Source organism: Petromyzon marinus, chromosome 57 (assembly GCF_048934315.1).
Source record: "Petromyzon marinus isolate PM22_M1 ecotype Great Lakes invasive population chromosome 57, UKy_Petmar_22M1.pri1.0, whole genome shotgun sequence".
Classification (NCBI taxonomy): Eukaryota; Metazoa; Chordata; class Hyperoartia; order Petromyzontiformes; family Petromyzontidae; genus Petromyzon; species Petromyzon marinus.
In genome coordinates, this window is record NC_133723.1 from 2,290,166 (window position 1) to 2,312,549 (window position 22,384).

Genomic DNA, 22,384 nt, shown 5'->3' on the forward strand with positions numbered 1-22,384 from the left:
GGAATCCGATGAGCTACCAAGCTCTTTATTTTTCACAGATGTCCGACAGGACAGAGTGTTCCCCCATCGCAGGTGCGCGTGGGGGGGGGGGTCCCCCCCCGAGTGCTCCGGTTACCTCCCACGCGTACAAAATAAATTGGGCCACAACACCTTCCTATGTAGAGGACCGCAGAGCTCGGGAAATTGTTTGGCACTGTGGCGCCGACTGTTCACCACTCCTCGTCTGTGGTTCCACCTCGGCGATCGAGAGATACGCAGTTTGCTTCAACGATGGTACTATGGAGACCCGTAGTCATAGATACCCCATCGAGACTCTTGGAGACCCATACAGACTCCTAGTTACTCAGAGCCTCAGAGTGATTCATGGAGACCCATTGAGACTTAGATCCATAGAGACTCATAGATACCCCATCGAGACTCTTAGAGACCCATACAGACTCCTAGTTACCCAGAGCCTCAGAGTGATTAATGGAGACCCATTGGGACTCAGACCCATAGAGACTCATAGAGACCCCATCGAGACTCACAGAGACCCATACAGACTCCTAGTTACCCAGAGCCTCAGAGTGATCGGTGGAGACTCATTGGGACTCAGACCCATAGAGACTCGCAGAGACTCATAGAGACCCCATCGAGACTCATAGAGACCCAGACAGACTCATAGTTACCTGCAGCCTCAGAAGACCCATTGAGACTCAGAACCATGGAGACTCTTAGAGACCCATACAGACTCCTAGTTACCCAGAGCCTCAGAGTGATCGGTGGAGACCCATTGGGACTCAGACCCGTAGAGACTCATAGAGACCCATACAGACTCCTAGTTACTCAGAGCCTCAGTGATTCATGGAGACCCATTGAGACTTAGATGCATGGAGACTCATAGAGACCCCATCGAGACTCTTAGAGACCCATACAGACTCATAGTTACCCAGAGCCTCAGACTGATCCGTGGAGACCCATTGAGACTCAGACCCATAGAGACTCGTAGAGACCCAGATAGACTCATAGTTACCCAGAGCCTCAGACTGATCCGTGGAGACCCATTGAGACTCAGACCCATAGAGACTCTTAGAGACCCATACAGACTCATAGTTACTCAGAGCCTCAGACTGATCCGTGGAGACCCATTGAGACTCAGACCCATAGAGACTCATAGAGACCCATACAGACTCATAGTTACCCAGAGCCTCAGACTGATCCGTGGAGACCCATTGAGACTCAGAGCCATGGAGACTCTTAGAGACCCAGACAGACTCATAGTTACCCAGAGCCTCAGAGTGATTCATGGATACACATTGCGACTCAGACCCATAGAGACTCATAGAGACCCAGAGACTTATATAGACCCACGAAGACCCAGAGACCCAGCGTTTGGAGTGCTGTGCTGCAAGGCATTTCCAATTCACGAGCCACTTCATTGAGCCGTGATTTGTGGAAAGGTCGCGTCTGAAAAAGAACAGAACAGCTTAGTGGGGCTTACCTGGTAAGAAAATTAAAACAATTGTGGCTTAAATAGTTTAGTTTAGACTCAGAGATCTATTCTGTTCTATTTCAGATTCATATAGATCCATCAGCAGTAGCCTATAGCACCTGTGATGGGGGCATCCATCCAAGCGCTCCCCAACAGTCTCAAGCTGCTGAGCCCCGAAATTTGACGGCATCGGGGGTCCAATGGGACCGTGAAGGGGGTACGGTGACTGAGGGGGTATTGAAGGGGGTATGAGACTGAGGGGGTATTGAAGGGGGTATGAGACTGAGGGGGTATTGAAGGGGGTATGAGACTGAGGGGGTATTGAAGGGGGTATGAGACTGAGGGGATGCTGAAGGGGGTATGAGACTGAGGGGCTACTGAAGGGGGTATGAGACTGAGGGGATACTGAAGGGGGTATGAGACTGAGGGGATATTGAAGGGGGTATGAGACTGAGGGGGTATTGAAGGGGGTATGAGACTGAGGGGATATTGAAGGGGGTATGAGACTGAGGGGATATTGAAGGGGGTATGAGACTGAGGGGGTATTGAAGGGGGTATGAGACTGAGGGGATACTGAAGGGGGTATGAGACAGGGGATATTGAAGGGGGTATGAGACTGAGGGGATATTGAAGGGGGTATGAGACTGAGGGGATACTGAAGGGGGTATGAGACTGAGGGGGTATTGAAGGGGGAATGAGACTGAGGGGGTATTGAAGGGGGTATGAGACTGAGGGGATACTGAAGGGGGTATGAGACTGAAGGGATATTGAAGGGGGTATGAGACTGAGGGGATATTGAAGGGGGTATGAGACTGAGGGGATACTGAAGGGGGTATGAGACTGAGGGGATGTTGAAGGGGGTATGAGACTGAGGGGATAGTGAAGGGGGTATGAGACTGAGGGAATATTGAAGGGGTTATGAGACTGAGGGGATATTGAAGGGGTTATGAGACTGAGGGGATATTGAAGGGGGTATGAGACTGAGGGGATACTGAATGGGGTATGAGACTGAGGGGATAATGAAGGGGTATGAGACTGAGGGGGTATTGAAGGGGGTATGAGAACTGAGCGGATATTGAAGGGGGTATGAGACTGAGGAGATACTGAAGGGGGTATGAGACTGAGGGGGTATTGAAGGGGTTATGAAACTGAGGGGATAATCAAGGGGGTATGAGACAGGGGGTATTGAAGGGGGTATGAGACTGAGGGGATAGTGAAGGGGGTATGAGACTGAGGGGATAATCAAGGGGGTATGAGACTGAGGGGGTATTGAAGGGGGTATGAGACTGAGGGGATAGTGAAGGGGGTATGAGACTGAGGGGATACTGAAGGGAGTATGAGGCTGAGGGGATAGTGAAGGGGGTATGAGACTGAGGGGATACTGAATGGGGTATAAGACTGAGGGGATAATGAAGGGGGTATGAGACTGAGGGGGTATTGAAGGGGGTATGAGACTGAGGGGATATTGAAGGGGGTATGAGACTGAGGGGATATTGAAGGGGGTATGAGACTGAGGGGATAATCAAGGGGGATGAGACTGAGGGGATAATGAAGGGGTATGAGACTGAGGGGGTATTGAAGGGGGTATGAGACTGAGGGGATACTGAAGGGGGTGTGAGACTGAGGGGATAATGAAGGGGTATGAGACTGAGGGGTATTGAAGGGGGTATGAGACTGAGGGGATATTGAAGGGGGTATGAGACAGGGGATAATGAAGGAGGTATGAGACTGAGGGGATAATGAAAGGGGTATGAGACTGATGGGATACTGAAGGGGGTATGAGACTGAGGGGATTTTGAAGGGGGTATGAGACTGAGGAGTTACTGAAGGGGGTATGAGACTGAGGGGATAATGAAGGGGGTATGAGACTGAGGGGATATTGAAGGGGGTATGAGACTGAGGGGGTATTGAAGGGGGTATGAGACTGAGGGGATATGGAAGAGGGTATGAGACTGAGGGGGTATTGAAGGGGGTATGAGACTGAGGGGATACTGAAGGGGGTATGAGACTGAGGGGATATTGAAGGGGGTATGAGACTGAGGGGATATTGAGGGGGGTATGAGACTGAGGGGATACTGAAGGGGGTATGAGACTGAGGGGATATTGAAGGGGGTATGAGACAGGGGATAGTGAAGGGGGTATGAGACTGAGGGGATAATGAAGGGGATATGAGACTGAGGGTATAGTGAAGGGGGTATGAGACTGAGGGGGTACTGAAGGGGGTACGGGACTGAGGGGATAGTGAAGGGGGTATGAGACTGAGGGGGTATTGAAGGGGGTATGAGACTGAGGTGATAATGAAGGGGGTATGAGACTGAGGGGGCATTGAAGGGGGTATGAGACTGAGGGGATACTGAAGGGGGTATGAGACTGAGGGGGTATTGAAGGGGGTATGAGACTGAGGGGATAATGAAGGGGTATGAGACTGAGGGAGTATTGAAGGGGGTATGAGACTGAGGAGATACTGAAGTGGGTATGAGACTGAGGGGTATTGAAGGGGGTATGAGACTGAGGGGATATTGAAGGGGGTATGAGACTGAGGGGGTATTGAAGGGGGTATGAGACTGAGGAGATACTGAAGTGGGTATGAGACTGAGGGGATATTGAAGGGGGTATGAGACTGAGGGGATATTGAAGGGGGTATGAGACTGAGGGGGTATTGAAGGGGGTATGAGACTGAGGGGATACTGAAGGGGGTATGAGACAGGGGATATTGAAGGGAGTATGAGACTGAGGGGATATTGAAGGGGGTATGAGACTGAGGGGGTATTGAAGGGGGTATGAGACTGAGGGGATAGTGAAGGGGGTATGAGACTGAGGGGATACTGAAGGGAGTATGAGGCTGAGGGGATAGTGAAGGGGGTATGAGACTGAGGGGATACTGAATGGGGTATAAGACTGAGGGGATAATGAAGGGGGTATGAGACTGAGGGGGTATTAAGGGGGTATGAGACTGAGGGGATATTGAAGGGGGTATGAGACTGAGGGGATATTGAAGGGGGTATGAGACTGAGGGGATATTGAAGGGGGTATGAGACTGAGGGGATAATCAAGGGGGATGAGACTGAGGGGATAATGAAGGGGGTATGAGACTGAGGGGGTATTGAAGGGGGTATGAGACTGAGGGGATACTGAAGGGGGTGTGAGACTGAGGGGATAATGAAGGGGTATGAGACTGAGGGGTATTGAAGGGGGTATGAGACTGAGGGGATATTGAAGGGGGTATGAGACAGGGGATAATGAAGGAGGTATGAGACTGAGGGGATAATGACAGGGGTATGAGACTGATGGGATACTGAAGGGGGTATGAGACTGAGGGGATTTTGAAGGGGGTATGAGACTGAGGAGTTACTGAAGGGGGTATGAGACTGAGGGGATAATGAAGGGGGTATGAGACTGAGGGGATATTGAAGGGGGTATGAGACTGAGGGGGTATTGAAGGGGGTATGAGACTGAGGGGATATGGAAGAGGGTATGAGACTGAGGGGGTATTGAAGGGGGTATGAGACTGAGGGGATACTGAAGGGGGTATGAGACTGAGGGGATATTGAAGGGGGTATGAGACTGAGGGGATATTGAGGGGGGTATGAGACTGAGGGGATACTGAAGGGGGTATGAGACTGAGGGGATATTGAAGGGGGTATGAGACAGGGGATAGTGAAGGGGGTATGAGACTGAGGGGATAATGAAGGGGATATGAGACTGAGGGTATAGTGAAGGGGGTATGAGACTGAGGGGGTACTGAAGGGGGTACGGGACTGAGGGGATAGTGAAGGGGGTATGAGACTGAGGGGGTATTGAAGGGGGTATGAGACTGAGGTGATAATGAAGGGGGTATGAGACTGAGGGGGCATTGAAGGGGGTATGAGACTGAGGGGATACTGAAGGGGGTATGAGACTGAGGGGGTATTGAAGGGGGTATGAGACTGAGGGGATAATGAAGGGGTATGAGACTGAGGGAGTATTGAAGGGGGTATGAGACTGAGGAGATACTGAAGTGGGTATGAGACTGAGGGGTATTGAAGGGGGTATGAGACTGAGGGGATAATCAAGGGGGTATGAGACTGAGGGGATACTGAAGGGGGTATGAGACTGAGGGGATAGTGAAGGGGGTATGAGACTGAGGGGATACTGAAGGGGGTATGAGACTGAGGGGATACTGAAGGGGGTATGAGACTGAGGGGATAATGAAGGGGGTATGAGACTGAGGAGATACTGAAGAGAGTATGAGACTGAGGGGATAATCAAGGGGGTATGAGACTGAGGGGATAATGAAGGGGGTATGAGACTGAGGGGATAATCAAGGGGGTATGAGACTGAGGGGATAATGAAGGTGGTATGAGACTGAGGGGATAATCAAGGGGGTATGAGACTGAGGGTATAATGAAGGGGGTATGAGACTGAGGGGATAGTGAAGGGGGTATGAGACTGATGGGGTACTGAAGGGGGTACGGGACTGAGGGGATAGTGAAGGGGGTATGAGACTGAGGGGGTATTGAAGGGGGTATGAGACTGAGGCGATAATGAAGGGGGTATGAGACTGAGGGGGCATTGAAGGGGGTATGAGACTGAGGGGATACTGAAGGGGGTATGAGACTGAGGGGGTATTGAAGGGGGTATGAGACTGAGGGGATAATGAAGGGGTATGAGACTGAGGGAGTATTGAAGGGGGTATGAGACTGAGGAGATAGTGAAGGAGGTATGAGACTGAGGGGTATTGAAGGGGGTATGAGACTGAGGGGATAATCAAGGGGGTATGAGACTGAGGGGATACTGAAGGGGGTATGAGACTGAGGGGATAGTGAAGGGGGTATGAGACTTAGGGGATAATGAAGGGGGTATGAGACTGAGGGGATACTGAAGGGGGTATGAGACTGAGGGGATACTGAAGGGGGTATGAGACTGGAGGGGTATTGAAGGGGGTATGAGACTGAGGGGATACTGAAGGTGGTATGAGACTGAGGGGATACTGAAGGGAGTATGAGACTGAGGGGATAATGAAGGAGGTATGAGACTGAGGGGATAATCAAGGGGGTATGAGACTGAGGGGATAATGAAGGGGGTATGAGACTGAGGGGATAATCAAGGGGGTATGAGACTGAGGGGATAATGAAGGGGGTATGAGACTGAGGGGATAATGAAGGGGGTATGAGACTGAGGGGATACTGAAGGGGGTATGAGACTGAGGGGATAATGAAGGGGGTATGAGACTGAGGGGATACTGAAGGGGGTATGAGACTGAGGGGATACTGAAGGGAGTATGAGACTGAGGGGATAATGAAGGGGGTATGAGACTGAGGGGATAATGAAGGGGGTATGAGACTGAAGGGATATTGAAGGGGGTACGAGACTGAGGGGATATTTAAGGGGGTATGAGACTGAGGGGATACTGAAGGGGGTATGAGACTGAGGGGATAATGAAGGGGTATGAGACGGAGGGGATAGTGAAGGGGGTATGAGACTGAGGAGATACTGAAGGGGGTATGAGACTGAGGGGATAATCAAGGGGGTATGAGACTGAGGGGATACTGAAGGGGGTATGAGACTGAGGGGATAATGAAGGGGGTATGAGACTGAGGGGATATTGAAGGGGGTATGAGACTGAGGGGATATTTAAGGGGGTATAAGACTGAGGGGATACTGAAGGGGGTATGAGACTGAGGGGATAATGAAGGGGGTATGAGACTGAGGGGATAGTGAAGGGGGTATGAGACTGAGGAGATACTGAAGGGGGTATGAGACTGAGGGGATAATCAAGGGGGTATGAGACTGGGGGGGGGTATTGAAGGGGGTATGAGACTGAGGAGATACTGAAGAGGGTATGAGACTGAGGGGATAATCAAGGGGGTATGAGACTGAGGGGATAATGAAGGGGTATGAGACTGAGGGGATAATGAAGGGGGTATGTTGCCGAGGGGATACTAAGGGTTTGTATATGGCTGAGGGGGGGGGGTGCCTAAGGGGGACCAGGGGGAGGGGGCATGAGGGGGTTTGGCGAGGGATCCGGATCCCGACCCGGATGTTTTGGATCCGGATCCCACGGGGCCCGGTGCTGACGGCGGTGGTGGCTGCTGCTCCTGAACCTCGTCAACCTCCTTATCATCAACCTCCTCCTCGTCAACCTCCTCCTAGTCAACCTCCTCTTCGTCAACCTCCTCCTCGTCAACCTCCACCACCTCCTCGTCAACCTCCTCCAACTACCTCAATCACAACTACCTCGACAACAACCACCCCGACACATCAACCTCCTCAACAGCAGTAACTATATCGTCGTCATCGTCGTCGTCGTCATAATCGCAATAACAGCTTCATCCGCATCAACATAATTAATATCAACCTCGTCGTTAACCTCGTCGCCATCATCACCGTCGCCACTGTATCGACATCGTTAGCACCCCCGCGTCATCGCCGCCATCGTAAAAAACTTCATCAGCATAACCTCCTCAACATCATTGTGCAACCTCTTTAACATCATCCTCCAACCTCAACATCATCCTCCAACCTCATCCTGCAACCTCATCAACATCCTCCAACCTCAACATCATCCTCCAACCTCATCCTGCAACCTCATCAACATCATCCTCCAACCTCATCAACCTCATCCTGCAACCTCATCATCATCCTCCAACCTCATCCTGCAACCTCATCAACATCATCCTCCAACCTCATCAACCTCATCCTGCAACCTCATCAACAACATCCTCCAACCTCATCAGCATCCTGCAACCTCATCAACATCATCCTCCAACATCATCCTGCAACCTTATCAACATCCTCCAACCTCATCAACATCATCCTCCAACCTCATCAACATAATCCTCCAACCCTCCTCAACATCATCATCATTCACATCGCTCCAACCTCCTCAACCTCTTTCTGGGGGGCGCGGTGTCCATGGGCGCCCCCACGCGAGGGACCCCCACGGCGCAGGACACCTAGAGCCGGGGCCCACAGTGCGGGGGACCGGGGGAGCAGGGAGGAGGGGGGCCCGGTGGGATCAACCATGGCCGACACGGAGCTCCCGCAGCTGCACAAGCGCCGCCGCCGCTGCCTGGTGGCCCAGATCTGCCCCTTCCGTCGCCTGGGCCGCAAGATGCGCGGCGGTGGCACCTACGGTGAGACGGGGGTCCGGATCCCCTACCCCCACCCCTTCATCGCCCGGCCCCCCCCCCCCCTTCATCGCCCGGACCCCCCCCCCCTTCATCGCCCGGACCCCCCCCCCTTCATCGCCCGGACCCCCCCTCCCCCCCCTTCATCGCCCGGACCCCCCTCCCCCCCCTTCATCGCCCGGACCCCCCCTCCCCCCCCTTCATCGCCCGGACCCCCCCCCCCCCTTCATCGCCCGGACCCCCCCCCCCCTTCATCGCCCGGACCCCCCCCCCCCTTCATCGCCCGGACCCCCCCCCCCTTCATCGCCCGGACCCCCCCCCCCCTTCATCGCCCGGACCCTGATCCCCTTGCTCCCTCATTTTCTCCTGCGCCTCGATACCTCTCGTTTCCCTCTAACCACCCGCCCGCCACCCTCCTCGCCCATTATTCTGAGCCCCTCCTCATCCATGCCCCTTGATCCCCCAGCCCTTGCCTCCCCTGAACCCAATTCATTTGATCCCAACGATCCTGCTCCCTCTGAGACCCCCGATTTACACGATCCCTTTTTAGTCCCCATTAGCCCCCTGCTTCCCACTCCCCTTGCTGCCCCTACTCCCAGCTGCTCTCCCAGTTCTCAGGCCCCACAAGAACTCTCTATGAACCCAATAATCCATGTGAGCCCCCCAGATTCCTGGACCCCTTGCTCCCCCTCCGATTCCTGCTCCTTTGCTCCAACTGATGCCCCCCCCCAATCCATGGATCCTCTCAACTCAATTCACTGATCCCTTCTCCCCCAACCCCTGCTGCCCCAAACCCTTCTCCCCCAATCTCCTGCTCCGCCAACCCCCTGCTCCCAGCCCCCTTTGATCCCCTCGATTTCAACTTTCCCCTCCCCCACCCCGCATCTCCACCGATATCTGCACCCCCTGTTCCCCTTGGTTGCCTAGATCTCCCTACTCCCACTGGTCCCTGCTCTTCTGAACTAAACTATGAACTTTTTTATTTTACTAGGTAAGGCCCACTGAGCTCTACAGCTCTTTTTCAGAAGCAACCTGGCCACAATTGAAAGCTCAACGAAGTGGCTTATCACGTGGCAACTTATAGCAGCCAAATACTCTGATGTGTCTAAACGTGGAGGGAAACACCGGAGGGCCCCGGAGAAAAATCCACACGACCACGGGGAGAGAGGCACGCAAACTCCAAATACACAGCAGGAGTCAGGGTCGGGATCGAACCCACGACCTCCTGCATGCCAGGCGAGGTAGTTAACATCTCCTAGCCACGGTGATTATGATGAGAGAGACACGCAAACTCCAAATATACAGCAGGAGTCAGGGTCGGGATCGAACCCACGACCTCCTGCATGCCAGGCGAGGTAGTTAACATCTCCTAGCCACGGTTATTATGATGAGAGAGACACGCAAACTCCAAATATACAGCAGGAGTCAGGGTCGGAATCGAACCCGACAGCCTCCTGTATACCAGGCGAGAGAGTTAATGTCTCCTAGCCACCGTGGCGCTGACGAGATGTCTCCAAATCCCCACTCCCTGCCCCCCTCCGATTTGATCTCCGTGATTTGCTCCACTGCTCCTGGTCTTCATGATCCCATCTACCCCTAAAGCTTGATTCCATTATTCCCTGAATGTACCTGCTCCCCCTCGGGCTCCAGGGTCCCCTGATACCCCGTTAATCCCTGTCGTGGGGGCGCACACGGGGGTCGGAGTTTTGCCCCAAAGTTTCCCTAGTGAAAGAGGATACCGCTTATTCCGTGTATCCCCTTGGCGAGGGGGCAGGGACAAGGGGGGGGGCCCTTAGCAGGGTTAAGCTTCGCGGGGTTGAACCCCCTTTCCCGGGGACCCGAGTGTTGATGGAGACGGATAGTTTAACCAAGGCGGAGATTGCGCAATTGTGCCCCCCTGCCCCTCCCCACCTCTCTTTCACTCTCCCCCTCACTCTTTCACTCTCCCCCAGTCACTCTCTCTCTCACACCCCACCTCGCGTGGCCCCCACATGTCTCACTCTCCCCTCCACTCCCTTAGTCTCCCCCCCCACCTCGCTCTCTACATACACAAACCCTCCACACTTGCTGCCTCTCCCTGTTTCTGCCTCTCTGGCACCATCTTCATGCCGCTCTCCACTCACCCCACCCCCCCTGCTACGACAAGGACACTCCCGCCTGCCTCTCCATGGCGCACCCGGCTTGCCCTCTCTACGCCTAAGCCCTGCCTCCGCGCTCTCTCTCCACGTCCCCCTCACACCTCCCTGACATCGCCCGCCCCTCTTCCTGCCTCTCCCTGCTGCTTCTGTCGACATCTCTCCGCCACACGTGACCCGCACCTCCGATTAGCACGTGTACGGTGCGAAAAAAGTTCAGCATACCCTGTTATGTTGAACTCAGGGCCACTGAGCTAAACAGCTCTTTTTTTTCAGAAGCGACCTGGCCACAAATGATAGCCCAGCCAAGTGGGTCATCACGTGGACATTTATTGCAGCCAAATACTCCAAACGCTTGTTTCTAAATGTGGAGGGAAAACCCGGAGGACATGGAGAAAAATACACGCAACCACGGGGAGAGAGACACGCAAACTCCAAATATGCAGCGGGCGTAAGGGCCGCGATGGAACCCACGATCTCCTGTATACCAGGCGAGGTAGTTAACATCTCGCCACCGTGGCACCCACATACGTGACCTACCGGTCTCTCATCTTCCTGCGTCCCGTCTGTATCCACCCTGCTCCCATCCCTCGTCCTCCCCCCACCTTGCTTAAAAAAATCACAGTTCCGAATGTCCACAAACCGGTAACCGTTTCCAGTGGAACGTAATGAATGCGCGGATTAGCACGCGCAAATGTACGAACGGCATGGCGGCAAGCCTAAGTTAACGCGGTGGTCCATTCGCCCTCAATTCTCAGTGAAAAGACAGCCCAGATATTGCTCGCTAAAAGGCGAATGCTGGCGTAAAGGGCCTCGTCCACTAGAGGGAGCGCGCTCTTAAAGTGGTCTCTTTCCACGCTGACCGGAACATCTTTGGAATTGGTGGGACTACCCACACTTTACCCCACCGCACGTGATCTACCGATCATAGACTGTGGTGCAGCTACATACACTGCTGCCGAGTGGGCAGATGCGGTGGAGGGAGATTGAATAAACTTGGCCCATTGTTATTCTTGGGTATTTCGGTAAAGTCACGTAGATAGCAGGGATATAATATAAATAATAAAAATAAAAGAATAAAATTATCACGTTTCGGCCACAACACAAGCAGCTTGTGTTGCCGTTTGTGTTGTGGCCAAAACGTCGTGAGACTTTAATGTTTTATTTTTATTATTTCCCTTTTACGTGACTTTACCGAAAGATCCAAGAATATGAATTCCTGCAGTCACGAAAGCTTTAAATTGAAAATAAAAAAAATCACGTTGATTAAAATAAATGTTTTGTTATTTTCTTTTAACCTATCTACGTGACTTTACTGAAAGACCCAAGAATATGAATCCCTGCAGTCATGAAAGCTTTAAGTCAAGATTTGGCCCCTTGTCCTCAACTGCCTTGCCAGGAGATGGAATCGAACTGCCGCCAAACTGGATTGCAAGTCCAGCGTTCTGCAGACCATTTGTTGCACCACGGTGGCAGCTCCCTCCAGTTCGCGTGTGAAGGGCTTATTGCGCTCGAGATAGCAAGGGCATAAGTGCACGCGTAAAGTGTGTGCAAGTGACTCAATTATTGACTGGCAAATAAAACACTCACCTGCTCTGGTGGTTGCCCGTAAACCACTGGTGGCTGTGTGCAATTCTATTGGTGAAGGCCGATAACCAATCGGCTGTTTACGCTCATGGCACTCGCAGCTTCCACGGTGGCCAACGGGGGCTCTGGACGGGTGCGCGGTGCTCGTGACCCCTCCACCTTGAACCAAATCACTAAAAACACAAAGACCAAATGCAGCTTGTGCCGGAGGCCCCGGGGGAAATGAGTGCCTATAACATCCTTCCTGGGTATTGTCATTAAAAACTCCTGCACCTCAATTCTCCACGAGTGGAGAGAACGGAGGAGTTCCCATATCTGGGATTATGACTAGCTCCGGTTTGGCTGCAGAGGTTTCACTACAAATCAGTTAAGTAGCAATTTATTTTCATCAGCTTCATCAAGCTGTGCAGAAGGTACCTGGCCTGTCGCTCAATACAAAGCTTTGTCTCTTAAACGGCCAGTTATGCCCCCGTGACTTGCCAGTGAGCATACATTTCACGTGGCTTCGAAGTGCACCTAGACTGGCACAAGTGGTAGTAACGTCGTTCTTTAACTGAGCGGATGAATGAGTTGAGGCAACTCCCAATTGTTCCGCGTGTCCCAGCAGATGTCGGCACGGTGCAAGTGGTGTCGGGCGGCCCGGGGATGTGGAGTCCCTTCGAGCAGCCAGACCCCAAGCAACACGAACCCCCGACTCTCGGGGTTTCTACCACCGGCACCATGAGCAGCAACAGCAGCAGCAGCAACAGCAGCATCGTCATTGTGGAGCTGCAGCAGCCGCCGCTGCAGCAGCAAGAGGTCCTGGACATCCCAGTCGTGCCGGCTGCTCACATTGACCCCGGTAAGAACCCCCCTGCGTAGACCATAACAGGGGTCATCGCAAGGATTTCGTTTGGCGAAAAGGAGAGCGACTGTTAGGGATTTAGCCGTCCCAATTGCTTCGAGTGTTTGTGAAATGCAGATACATCCACCTCACCCCCTTCACGTGCATATCTGGCACCACGGTGGCGAGATAACTACCTCGTCTGGTATGCAGGTCGTGGGTTTCATCCTGACCCCAACGCCTGTATATTTGTAGTGTTCTCATGGTTGCGTGGATTTTTCTCTGGGTCCTCCGGTGTTTCCCTCATTCAGAATCTTCTGTCAAACGGTTTCTTAACGTCCACTGAAGGACAAGGTTTCTTATGGGGGGGGGGGGGGGGGAGGCTTATTCACCCATAGTATTATTCAGGGCGGCCGCTGGGCTCGAAGCACTGTAACAAGCCACAAGTGACACTGCTGGGTCATGTCACCATAATGAGTGGTTGACCCTTGCGAGGGGGTCAGGGGCCATTGTGAAGGGTCACAGTGCATCCCCCTTCCATTAAGCCAGCTTTTTGTACCCCTGCAGACCCGGAGGAGTTCGTGGACCCGGAGACTGGGGAGGTGGCTCAGTGAGGGCCCCCTGGGGGGGCCGACAGCACCAAGGCTGGAAAGCAGGTGCCACTGGGACTCCAATCACCGGGGCGGCACAAGCAGGGCTCCTTGGGCATCTCCTGCGCGGGTAGCGAGTGTTTATTTTGTACTGGGCTGGTTTACTGTATGCGAGGCGTTGTGCTGTGGGGGGTGATGGGATGGACCTGTGGGCAGGGGTGTGGGCTGGGTTTTTCTAGTGAAATAAATTGTTTACACAGCCTCGTGCTGCTGCTGGTCCGTGCGGGAGGGATGAGCAGTGAGAGTGGCCACGCACGCCCTGCACTCGCCCCACTCAAGCACATAGCATTCACCACACGGTCCAGGCGGAGTTCATGTCACACAGCTTCTGCTCATAACGACATCACCTTTGCGTTTATTGAGTCAGGCGTTTGGGCCATGGGGACAGCGTGCAGCCAGAGGAGGGGGCAGGCAACGAGGAGCAGGTAACAAGACACTGTGGAGGTGGTGGTTGTGGTAGGGGGTGGTGGTTGTTAGTGGTGTTGGTGGGTAGTGGTTGTTGTGGCTTGGGTGGCTGTAATTGTTGAGGATCTGCAGTGATGTGGCTCAGTCAATGGTGGTTGCAAGGGGGTGGGTGGTTGAGGGTCCACCGTGGCGTGGCTCAAGTCAGTGTTGGTGGCTTTGAGGGGATGGTGGAGGACCCGCCATAGCTCAGTCGGTGGCAGGCCCCCCTGCCCCTGTGCCCTCGTCACCCTTGGACTTCTTGCTGCCGGAGACGATTCCGTCGATACGCAGCAGCAGGATCGCCGTCTGGGGGATTCCACCACACCGAATCTCAGCACCTGCACCACCAGTGCCGTTTCCTCCCCATCGTCGCCCCTGCCCTCCCCCATTGCGACCACGACCTCCCGCTGGAGCCATTGCCACCCCTCGGGGGGGGGGGGGGGGGAGCGCAGAATGGCGGTACGATGGCGGTGTGACCTCACCTCCAGCGCCGTCTTGTACGTCTGGGCCTTGACGGCGAAGGGGTCGAGGACGCCGAGCTCGCGCATGTCGGCGACGGCGCCCGTCTCCCCGTTCACGCCCCAGCTTTCGCAGCCCTCCTGGGTGTGCTTCGCCTGGTCACAGCGTGACGGCACAACGCGGACGAGAGCTCATCACCACCACGGCGAGACGGCGCCGAACGGCGGCCACGTTCTCTTCGGCGCATGTTGCACAGGGTCCCGCTGTTCAAATCCGGCGGTCTGCCCTGGTTAATGGACATCTGTGACATCTGTGTCCATTAACTACTGGACATGTGAAAGAGCTTTATAGTTCATTGGATTCCTCCAGATTCTGACAATACTGCCATGCGCATGAACCGTGTAAAAAAAAATCTGACTACTAAGCGCTGTCTTGCGTCACTCGCTGCGAACGTTAATGATCCCGCGACGAGCAAGGGGGCCACAACGTGTGTCGGCGTCGTGGTAAAAGTTTGCCAAATTGGAAAAAAAAAATCGCGCCAAGTTACTCAATATGGAAACTCGCAACAGAAACATCGCCACCCCATCTGTGAAACAGAGCAGCAGTTTCCTTCGTGATGATCGCCTTGTGCCAGACGCAGGGACAGCTGCCACTGGGGGTGTGCCCCTCAGCGAGACCACACAGCAACATCGCCCCCTGCTGCAAAATCACTCTGGGCGCATTCCTTCCAACGATCGCCACGCAGCGCCATAACGTCAACATAATTCATAATTGCACTCAATTGTGAATTCTCACAAACGCACGGCTGCAAAACTTCGCAGCACAACCCGGGGTGAGGCGAGGGTGCGGGATCGCGCTGCTGGTGAGCGCGGCTGCTCGCTCACCCGGAGCGAGGTGAGCGTGCGGATCGTGCTGGCGCCGCAGTTCTGCACCAGCGTGCGAGGGATGACCTCGAGGGCGCGCGCCGCGGCGCGGTACGGCCACTGCTCGACGCCGGTCATGGCGCGCGACCGCACCTCCAGCGCCTGCGCCAGCGCCATCTCTGTGGCGCCGCCGCCCGCCACCAGGCGCGGCTCCAGCAGCACGTTACGCGCCACCTGCATGGCGTCCTGCAGATTTCGCTCCACCTCCTGGCACGCGCGACGCAGAGAGGGAGATCGACGCTGCCCCCAACGCTCCACACAGTTACAAAGACCACCCCGTACAGCCTTCAGACTTTTGGGTAAAGTGCTGTTGTGGCGAGCGCCTATGAAGGCCGGCACGGCACACTAGGAGGCGAGTGGCCAGCACCACGCCCGGTCGCCTGTGTCTCTTTGGTGGCGATGTTGACACTTCGAATCAGGTACTCCATTTAAGGTCGGGTCGACATAGGGGAGGCCCAGGATATTTTGTCACCCGTGGGTCAGGTCATTGGGTTCGTAGCGCAGTGTGAACCCACTACACTGCCGCTCCAAATACACGTGTACACACAGACAACCCGCGCCGTGTGCGGCGTGTGTGTATGCGGCATGTGTGTGTATGCAGTGTGTGTGTGTATGTAGTGTGTGTGTGTGTCCCGTGTGCGTGCAGTGCGCGCCCGGCGTGTGTGTGTGTATGTGCGGCGTCCTCACGGCCAAGATGTCCTTGCTGGCTCCACGCAGGAGGATGGTGCAGGCCTTGGGGTCCTTGCACTCGGTGATGAACGTGAAGTAGTCGTCGCCGATCTTCTTCACCTCGAAGAGACCCGCGCCTGTACCGACGTCCTCCTCCTTGGCGTCAGACGTGCGGCTCACGATACGAGCACCGCACGCCCTGGCACCGCACACACAACCACGAGTGTGACCCCCTCACCACCACCACCACCCCCACACCCTGCCACCCCATACACACGCAACACAGCAGCAGCATGCCCAGGCACGCCGTGACCACGCCATCGTATACCACACAGCACAACCAACCACGCACAAAGCACGACACACAACGACAACGTTTACCCCATGTACAACAGTCCACACACAATACGATTCCACCCACATACACCACATGTCTGCAAGCAGGGGTGCAGATACCTAGCAATGCAGTTGCTAAATAGTGATGTGGTTGCAAGGGTTAAAGTGACGAGGTTACCTAGCGATGCGATCGTGTGGTTAACGAGTGGCAGAGTTACCTAGTGACACGGTTAAATAGTGATGTAGTTGTGCGGTTATTTAGCGATGTGGTTGCACGGTTAAACAGCGATGCGGTTGTGTGGTTACCTGGCTATGCGGTTATTGTCAGTCTTGCGGATGCGGCGGATCGCGGTGATATTCGCCTTCACCAGGAAATGTTGAGCCAGGTCTGAGACGGGGTACGCAGATCACAGCCCAATTCGCGCTCGCGCGCACACACACACACACATCCTGACACATAACGACCCCCTCTATACCCTTAAGACTGTTGGTGCAAGTGCTGTTCACGAGTACCTATGGAGGCCGGCATGGCACACGAGGGGGTGGGTGGCCGGCACCACGCCCGGCCGCCTTTGTCTCCTCAGTGGCAATGCATACCATACCAGGCGCTCATTTGAGGCCAAGTCGACCTAAGGGAGGCCCAGGACCGGCTCAGATAATCGTGACTGCTGTTGGCCGCGAGTGGGAATCTAACTCGGGTTTCTGGCTTCGTAGCGCTGTTACACTACCGCTGACGCACAAAGCCCCCGATTCATGCACGCAGCCAAGAGCACGCACCGGAGATGCCCTTCTCGGTGAAGAGGAGGTCGGGCTTGAGGCGCACGATGTCGGCGCAGATCTGCTGGATGTAGTCCTCCTCTGCCTGCAGGATCTTTGCAAAGTCCTCCTCACGCGACATCTCGATGTCCGTCTGCGCCACCACCACAACCGCCGCTTTAGGGGACCACCACCACAACCGCCGCTTTAGGGGACCACCACCACAACCGCCGCTTTAGGGGACCACCACCACAACCGCCGCTTTAGGGGACCACCACCACAACCGCCGCTTTAGGGGACCACCACCACAACCGCCGCTTTAGGGGACCACCACCACAACCGCCGCTTTAGGGGACCACCACCACAACCGCCGCTTTAGGGGACCACCACCACAACCGCCGCTTTAGGGGACCACCACCACAACCGCCGCTTAAGGGAGGGACACCGCACGAGGGCAGGGCCCAGCCACAAGGGGATGGGGGGGGGACTGTGCGAGTGGGGAGCAGCTGAACGAGTGAGCGAGCGGGCGATGGGGTGGGTGAGCTGGTGAGCACCTGGCTCTCGCCCTTCTTGAACTCGAGGGAGCAGTCCAGCAGCAGGATGCGCGGGGTCTCGATGCGGCGCCGCATGCGCGGGTGCGTAACATCCTTGTTGAGCATCACCCCGCGCAGCACGCACGACTCCTCCAGGATCCCGCCCGGCACCTGCGGTTGCAACCGCCGCACACCGCGCCGTCAGCACACCGTCGGCACGCTACACCGTCGGCGCACCGCTGTCGGCGGACCGCAGGACACTGCACACCGCGTCACGCCACCGTCACGCTTGGCACACGCGCCACCGTCTGCCGTGCAAGTTGTGCGCATGGCCGTGCGTGTGCACGCGTGCCAGCACCTTCTCGATCTTGGCGTAGTTCTTGATGTCGATCTCGCGCCGCCCGTTATCCTCGCGCTGCACGGTCAGCACCGCGTCCAGCGCGATTCCGCACGCCAGCTCCGAAACGCGGCTCAGCGCCTTCGTGTCGATGGCGCTCTTCACGATCCGCAGCATCATCACCCGGTCGGTCACGTCTACCGCGACGCTGCGGCGCGACGCAGGGGAGCGAGAGAGGCGGGGTTACCTCCGCCCTGAGCAACTGCAGCGGTCGCATCCATCAGGGGTGGAGAGCTCAGCCCTCTCCTGACTCGCCATTCTCCACAGAAATTCAGAGCAGTCGCGGCGATCGTTTGATGATCCGGCACTCGCTCACCCCAGTCACTTGCTCGCTCACCAGTGGTCAGTCGCCTCCATATCGCCCTTCAAATAAGCTATTACCACCATTGCGATTCCCCATGAACGTAACGAGTGGATCCCTCCCCACCACTGTGTTAAGGAATCTGTCAACCAGCCTCTGTTTCATCACCCACACGGTGTTCAACCACCACCACACTAACGGTCACAACCCACTTCTCGATCTGCTTCTTCCCTCGCGCTGCTCCAGTATGCTCCCTCGTTCCATCAACACCATCGTCTTATCATCTCAAACTCGTACAATAATAACCTCGCTCAATTCAAGATGCGCGTTCACTCTCGCAACTGATACGGAGTACTGCTTGTTGCTGGCTGCTTGAGTTTTGGGCCTGTCCTCGGCACACGCCAGGGACCGCCAGCTTCCCCCAAGCCCGTGACCCCCGGCGCACCTGATGTCCTTGAGGGTGGACAGCATGTCCTCCAGCGCCTTGCGGTAGGCGCTGATGATGACCGTCGGGTGCATCTGCTGCTCCAGGAACTGCTCCGCCACAGCCAGCATCTCTCCAGCTACCACCGTGGGCAGACACACAAACAAAGATAAAGACAAAGATCCCACATACAGCCTTAAGGCTGTAGGAGCAAGTGCTGTTTTGTGAGCACCGATGAAGGCCGACAGCACACGAAGAGGGTGGGTGGCCAGGCCGCCTTTGTCTCCGAGTGATGTTGACATACTACACCAAGAACTCATTTTAGGTTGAGCCGATTAAGGGGAGTCTCAGGACCGGTTGAGCCATTCATCACTGGTGATGGCTGTGTGCAGGAATCGAACTCAGGTCAGAGTTCTTTGGAGTTGGTGTGAATTCATGCACGAGTAGGAGTAATTGACTAAATGAGAGTGTGAATGAGTAACCGAGTGTGATTGAATGGGTGGGAGTTCGTATAAATGATTAGTACGAGTACTCGAGCAAGCGTGAATGAGCGAGTGTGGGTGAGCGTGAGCAAGCCAGTACGAGCGAGCGAGCATAAGTGATTGGGAATATGACCGCGCGATCGTGAATGTGCGAGCCCGAGCGAGGAAGCAAACTGCTACAGCCGCACAGCTCACCCAGGATGATGACGGAGGTTGTGCCGTCGCCCACCTCCTCGTCCTGCGTGCGGCTGATCTCGATCATCGACTTGGCTGCTGGGTGCTGCACCTGGATCTGAGGTGAGAGGACACCACACTCGGCCTCTTAGTGCGGCGGCACCGGCACCGTTAGCACAGCAGCTGTCAGTGCAAATCGTTGGTGAAGCTGTCGGTGCAGCCGTGAGCATAGTGGTCCGTGTACCTGCTGGTGCAGCCATCTCACTCACCTCGCGCAGGATGGCGTTTCCGTCATTCGTCATCACGATGCCGCCCATGGGATCCATCAGCATCTGATGGAAAATCATTCACTCGCGTCACTCCCTTCCACATCACAGCACTCTCCCCCACATCACTCCATCTAGTCGTCCACTATCTGGCGTCACTCCCTCTCCCCCGGGGGTCACTCAGTCCGGCGTCAACCCCATCCTCTTGTCTCTCCCTGCCCGTCACAATTCCTCCATTCCCCCGGTCTCCCCCCGCATTGGGGAGCAGCAGCAGCAACGGCGTTATTCTGTTACTAAACATCTGTGAAAAAGAGCTTCATAGCTCATCGGATTCCTCCAGTCTAAATAAAGATTCTGATACTCCCATGCAAGTGTCACTCGCACAGCAAGCGCTTGCTGATTACGGTAATTCGCCCCTTCATTCAATGTTTATTTAGAACGTTCACCCAAAACTGCAAAACGTGGTCCCATAGCGAGGATTCAATGAGGGGGTAATCAAGCGTGGTTTAAATGTAATTTATTTCGCTCAACAGCACAGTAGTGTCAATTTCATTCATTCACATGACAGTGACATTTTGTCATTCATTCACCCATTCACACGGTAGAGGCTCAATGTCATTCATTCACACGTGGTGTCAGAATTAATTCACACAAGACAATGGCTGAATTGCAATTTACTCAAGTTGATAGTGGTTGCAGTGCAATTCCTTCAATGACAAGGCATTATTATTTGGCCTCAATAGTAGCAGCCATCCCACTCATTAGCTCACACGTGAGGCCGTGGTTTTCCTCACCCGATGTCACTCAAACTGAATAATATATATTTTAAACATATCCATTCAATGACGGGAGTGAATGCGTTTCTAACGGACTCCCCCCCCACCAACTCATTCACTCACGCGCGCTGACAATGGCCGCACAAAGGGCGCGGCACCGCAGCCACCACCACCGGCTCGTCCTTTACCTTCATCATGGCCCTGGGACCCAGGCAGGTCCGGATAACGTCCGCGATCATCTGCGGGCAGACGAGGGGCAGCCGTGAAGCCAAGGGACCGGGACTCGACCCAGCCCCTAACGCGGCCCCGCTCTACCCGGCCCCACCCGGCGAACCGGGCACAGGCCGCGCTACACAGGCTCGGCTACCCCGCCTCCCATCATCCTCTCCCAAATCGCACGCCCATCAAGATCCCCAGACCCCCGCTCCACCAAGTCCCGCATACCGCGGGAACCCCGACACCTATGCTGCGGCAAAACCCCAGAGTCCCCGAGTCTCGCATCCACCAGCCCACCCCGCGGCGACTCTTGGAAGCTTCTGGAACACGTGCCCAGGCCGCAGCGCAACCCCCGTTCTCGCCTAGCGCCCCTACCGGCCGCGTGACGGTGGAAGCGGCGGGTGCCGGTGCGTACGCACCTTGGCCGCGCTGATGTTTCCCTGCTGGACCTTGCGGCCGCTCTCCCTCTTGGTGTTCTGACCTGCACGGAGGAGAGATCGCGCGGCGGTGAGCGAGGCTGAGGTAAGGGGGGGCAAGCGAGAGAATCGTGTGGGGGAACTCGGCGGGACTCACTGAGCACAAGCACGGGGGCTCCACCGGACAGCTGCATGGTGCTTTTTGCTCCTCGTCTCTGTTGAGCCGCACTCAGGCGCATGCGCACAGCGCTGCACTTTATATAGAGGCGTCTGTCGAGATTTCGCGCATGCGCACTACGCGCTCCCGACGTATAAGTGACAGGCCACCGCGCGAGCCTGCGGGCGGGTTACGCGCGCGCGCATGCGCAGTTGCCCGCTGCCGGAGCGGATTTGACGGCCACCGCGCGCGGGAAAAATGAGCGGGGAATCTTTGAGGGGGCAGGTTTAGCGTTCTTATGAGGGACTAATTTACATTGCGTGTTGTTTACAGGGTGGCAGAAACTTTTAATCTAAATCTATTTTGTCCGTAACAGGGATCAGAGTGAGTCGGGGGGAGGGGGGGCTCACAGAGCCAGAGCAAGGCGACTTCTCAAGGCTACCTCAGTCCTCGGGGCTCCCGGGGTTGTGAGGCGCTGAGCCGCCGAGGGGGGCGCTACTGGGCCGGGCCCACCCGAGACGAGGCGGTGGGTGATGAGGGGAAACTTAACCAGCTGACAGAAAATAAAAATAAGAATCTTGATAAAACTTCGTCACTTCGTCAGAAAAAATAAGATTATTGATAAGACCTCGTCATTTCGTCAGAAAAAATATATATAATCTTGATAAAACCTCGTCACTTCGTCAGAAAAAATCAGAATATTGATAAGACCTCGTCATTTCGTCAGAAAAAAATAGGAATCTTAATAAGACCTCGCTACTTCGTCATAAAAAATTTTAATCTTGATAAAACCTCGTCACTTCGTCAGAAAAAATAAGACTATTGATAAGACCTCGCCACTTCGTCAGAAGAAAAATAAGAATATTGATAAGACCTCGCC

General features: G+C 55.0%; 1 protein-coding gene across 1 annotated transcript; it reads right to left on the reverse strand.

The window, feature by feature from the left end:
• Positions 1-14,110: 14,110 nt before the first annotated feature.
• On the reverse strand, positions 14,111-21,651 carry CCT3 (chaperonin containing TCP1 subunit 3). Its single transcript, XM_032975859.2, has 14 exons — positions 21,505-21,651; positions 21,351-21,412; positions 20,904-20,954; positions 19,943-20,005; positions 19,695-19,791; positions 19,039-19,156; positions 18,254-18,440; positions 17,917-18,066; positions 17,384-17,516; positions 16,913-16,994; positions 16,289-16,469; positions 15,563-15,808; positions 14,702-14,833; positions 14,111-14,525 (listed from the first exon to the last, which is right to left on the reverse strand). The coding sequence occupies exons 1-14, from the start codon at positions 21,584-21,586 to the stop codon at positions 14,427-14,429; spliced, it is 1,683 nt and encodes a 560-aa protein (XP_032831750.1). The 5' UTR covers positions 21,587-21,651; the 3' UTR covers positions 14,111-14,426.
• Positions 21,652-22,384: the final 733 nt, after the last annotated feature.

Coding starts and splice junctions, on each gene's coding strand:
- CCT3 (XM_032975859.2), bottom strand. CDS start 21,586: ATGCGCCTGAGTGCGGCTCAACAGAGACGAGGAGCAAAAAGCACCATG. Junction 18,067..18,253: donor ACTACGCCAAGATCGAGAAG/GTGCTGGCACGC, acceptor TTGCAACCGCAG/GTGCCGGGCGGGATCCTGGA. Junction 16,470..16,912: donor GACAATAACCGCATAGCCAG/GTAACCACACAA, acceptor GTGCGGTGCCAG/GGCGTGCGGTGCTCGTATCG.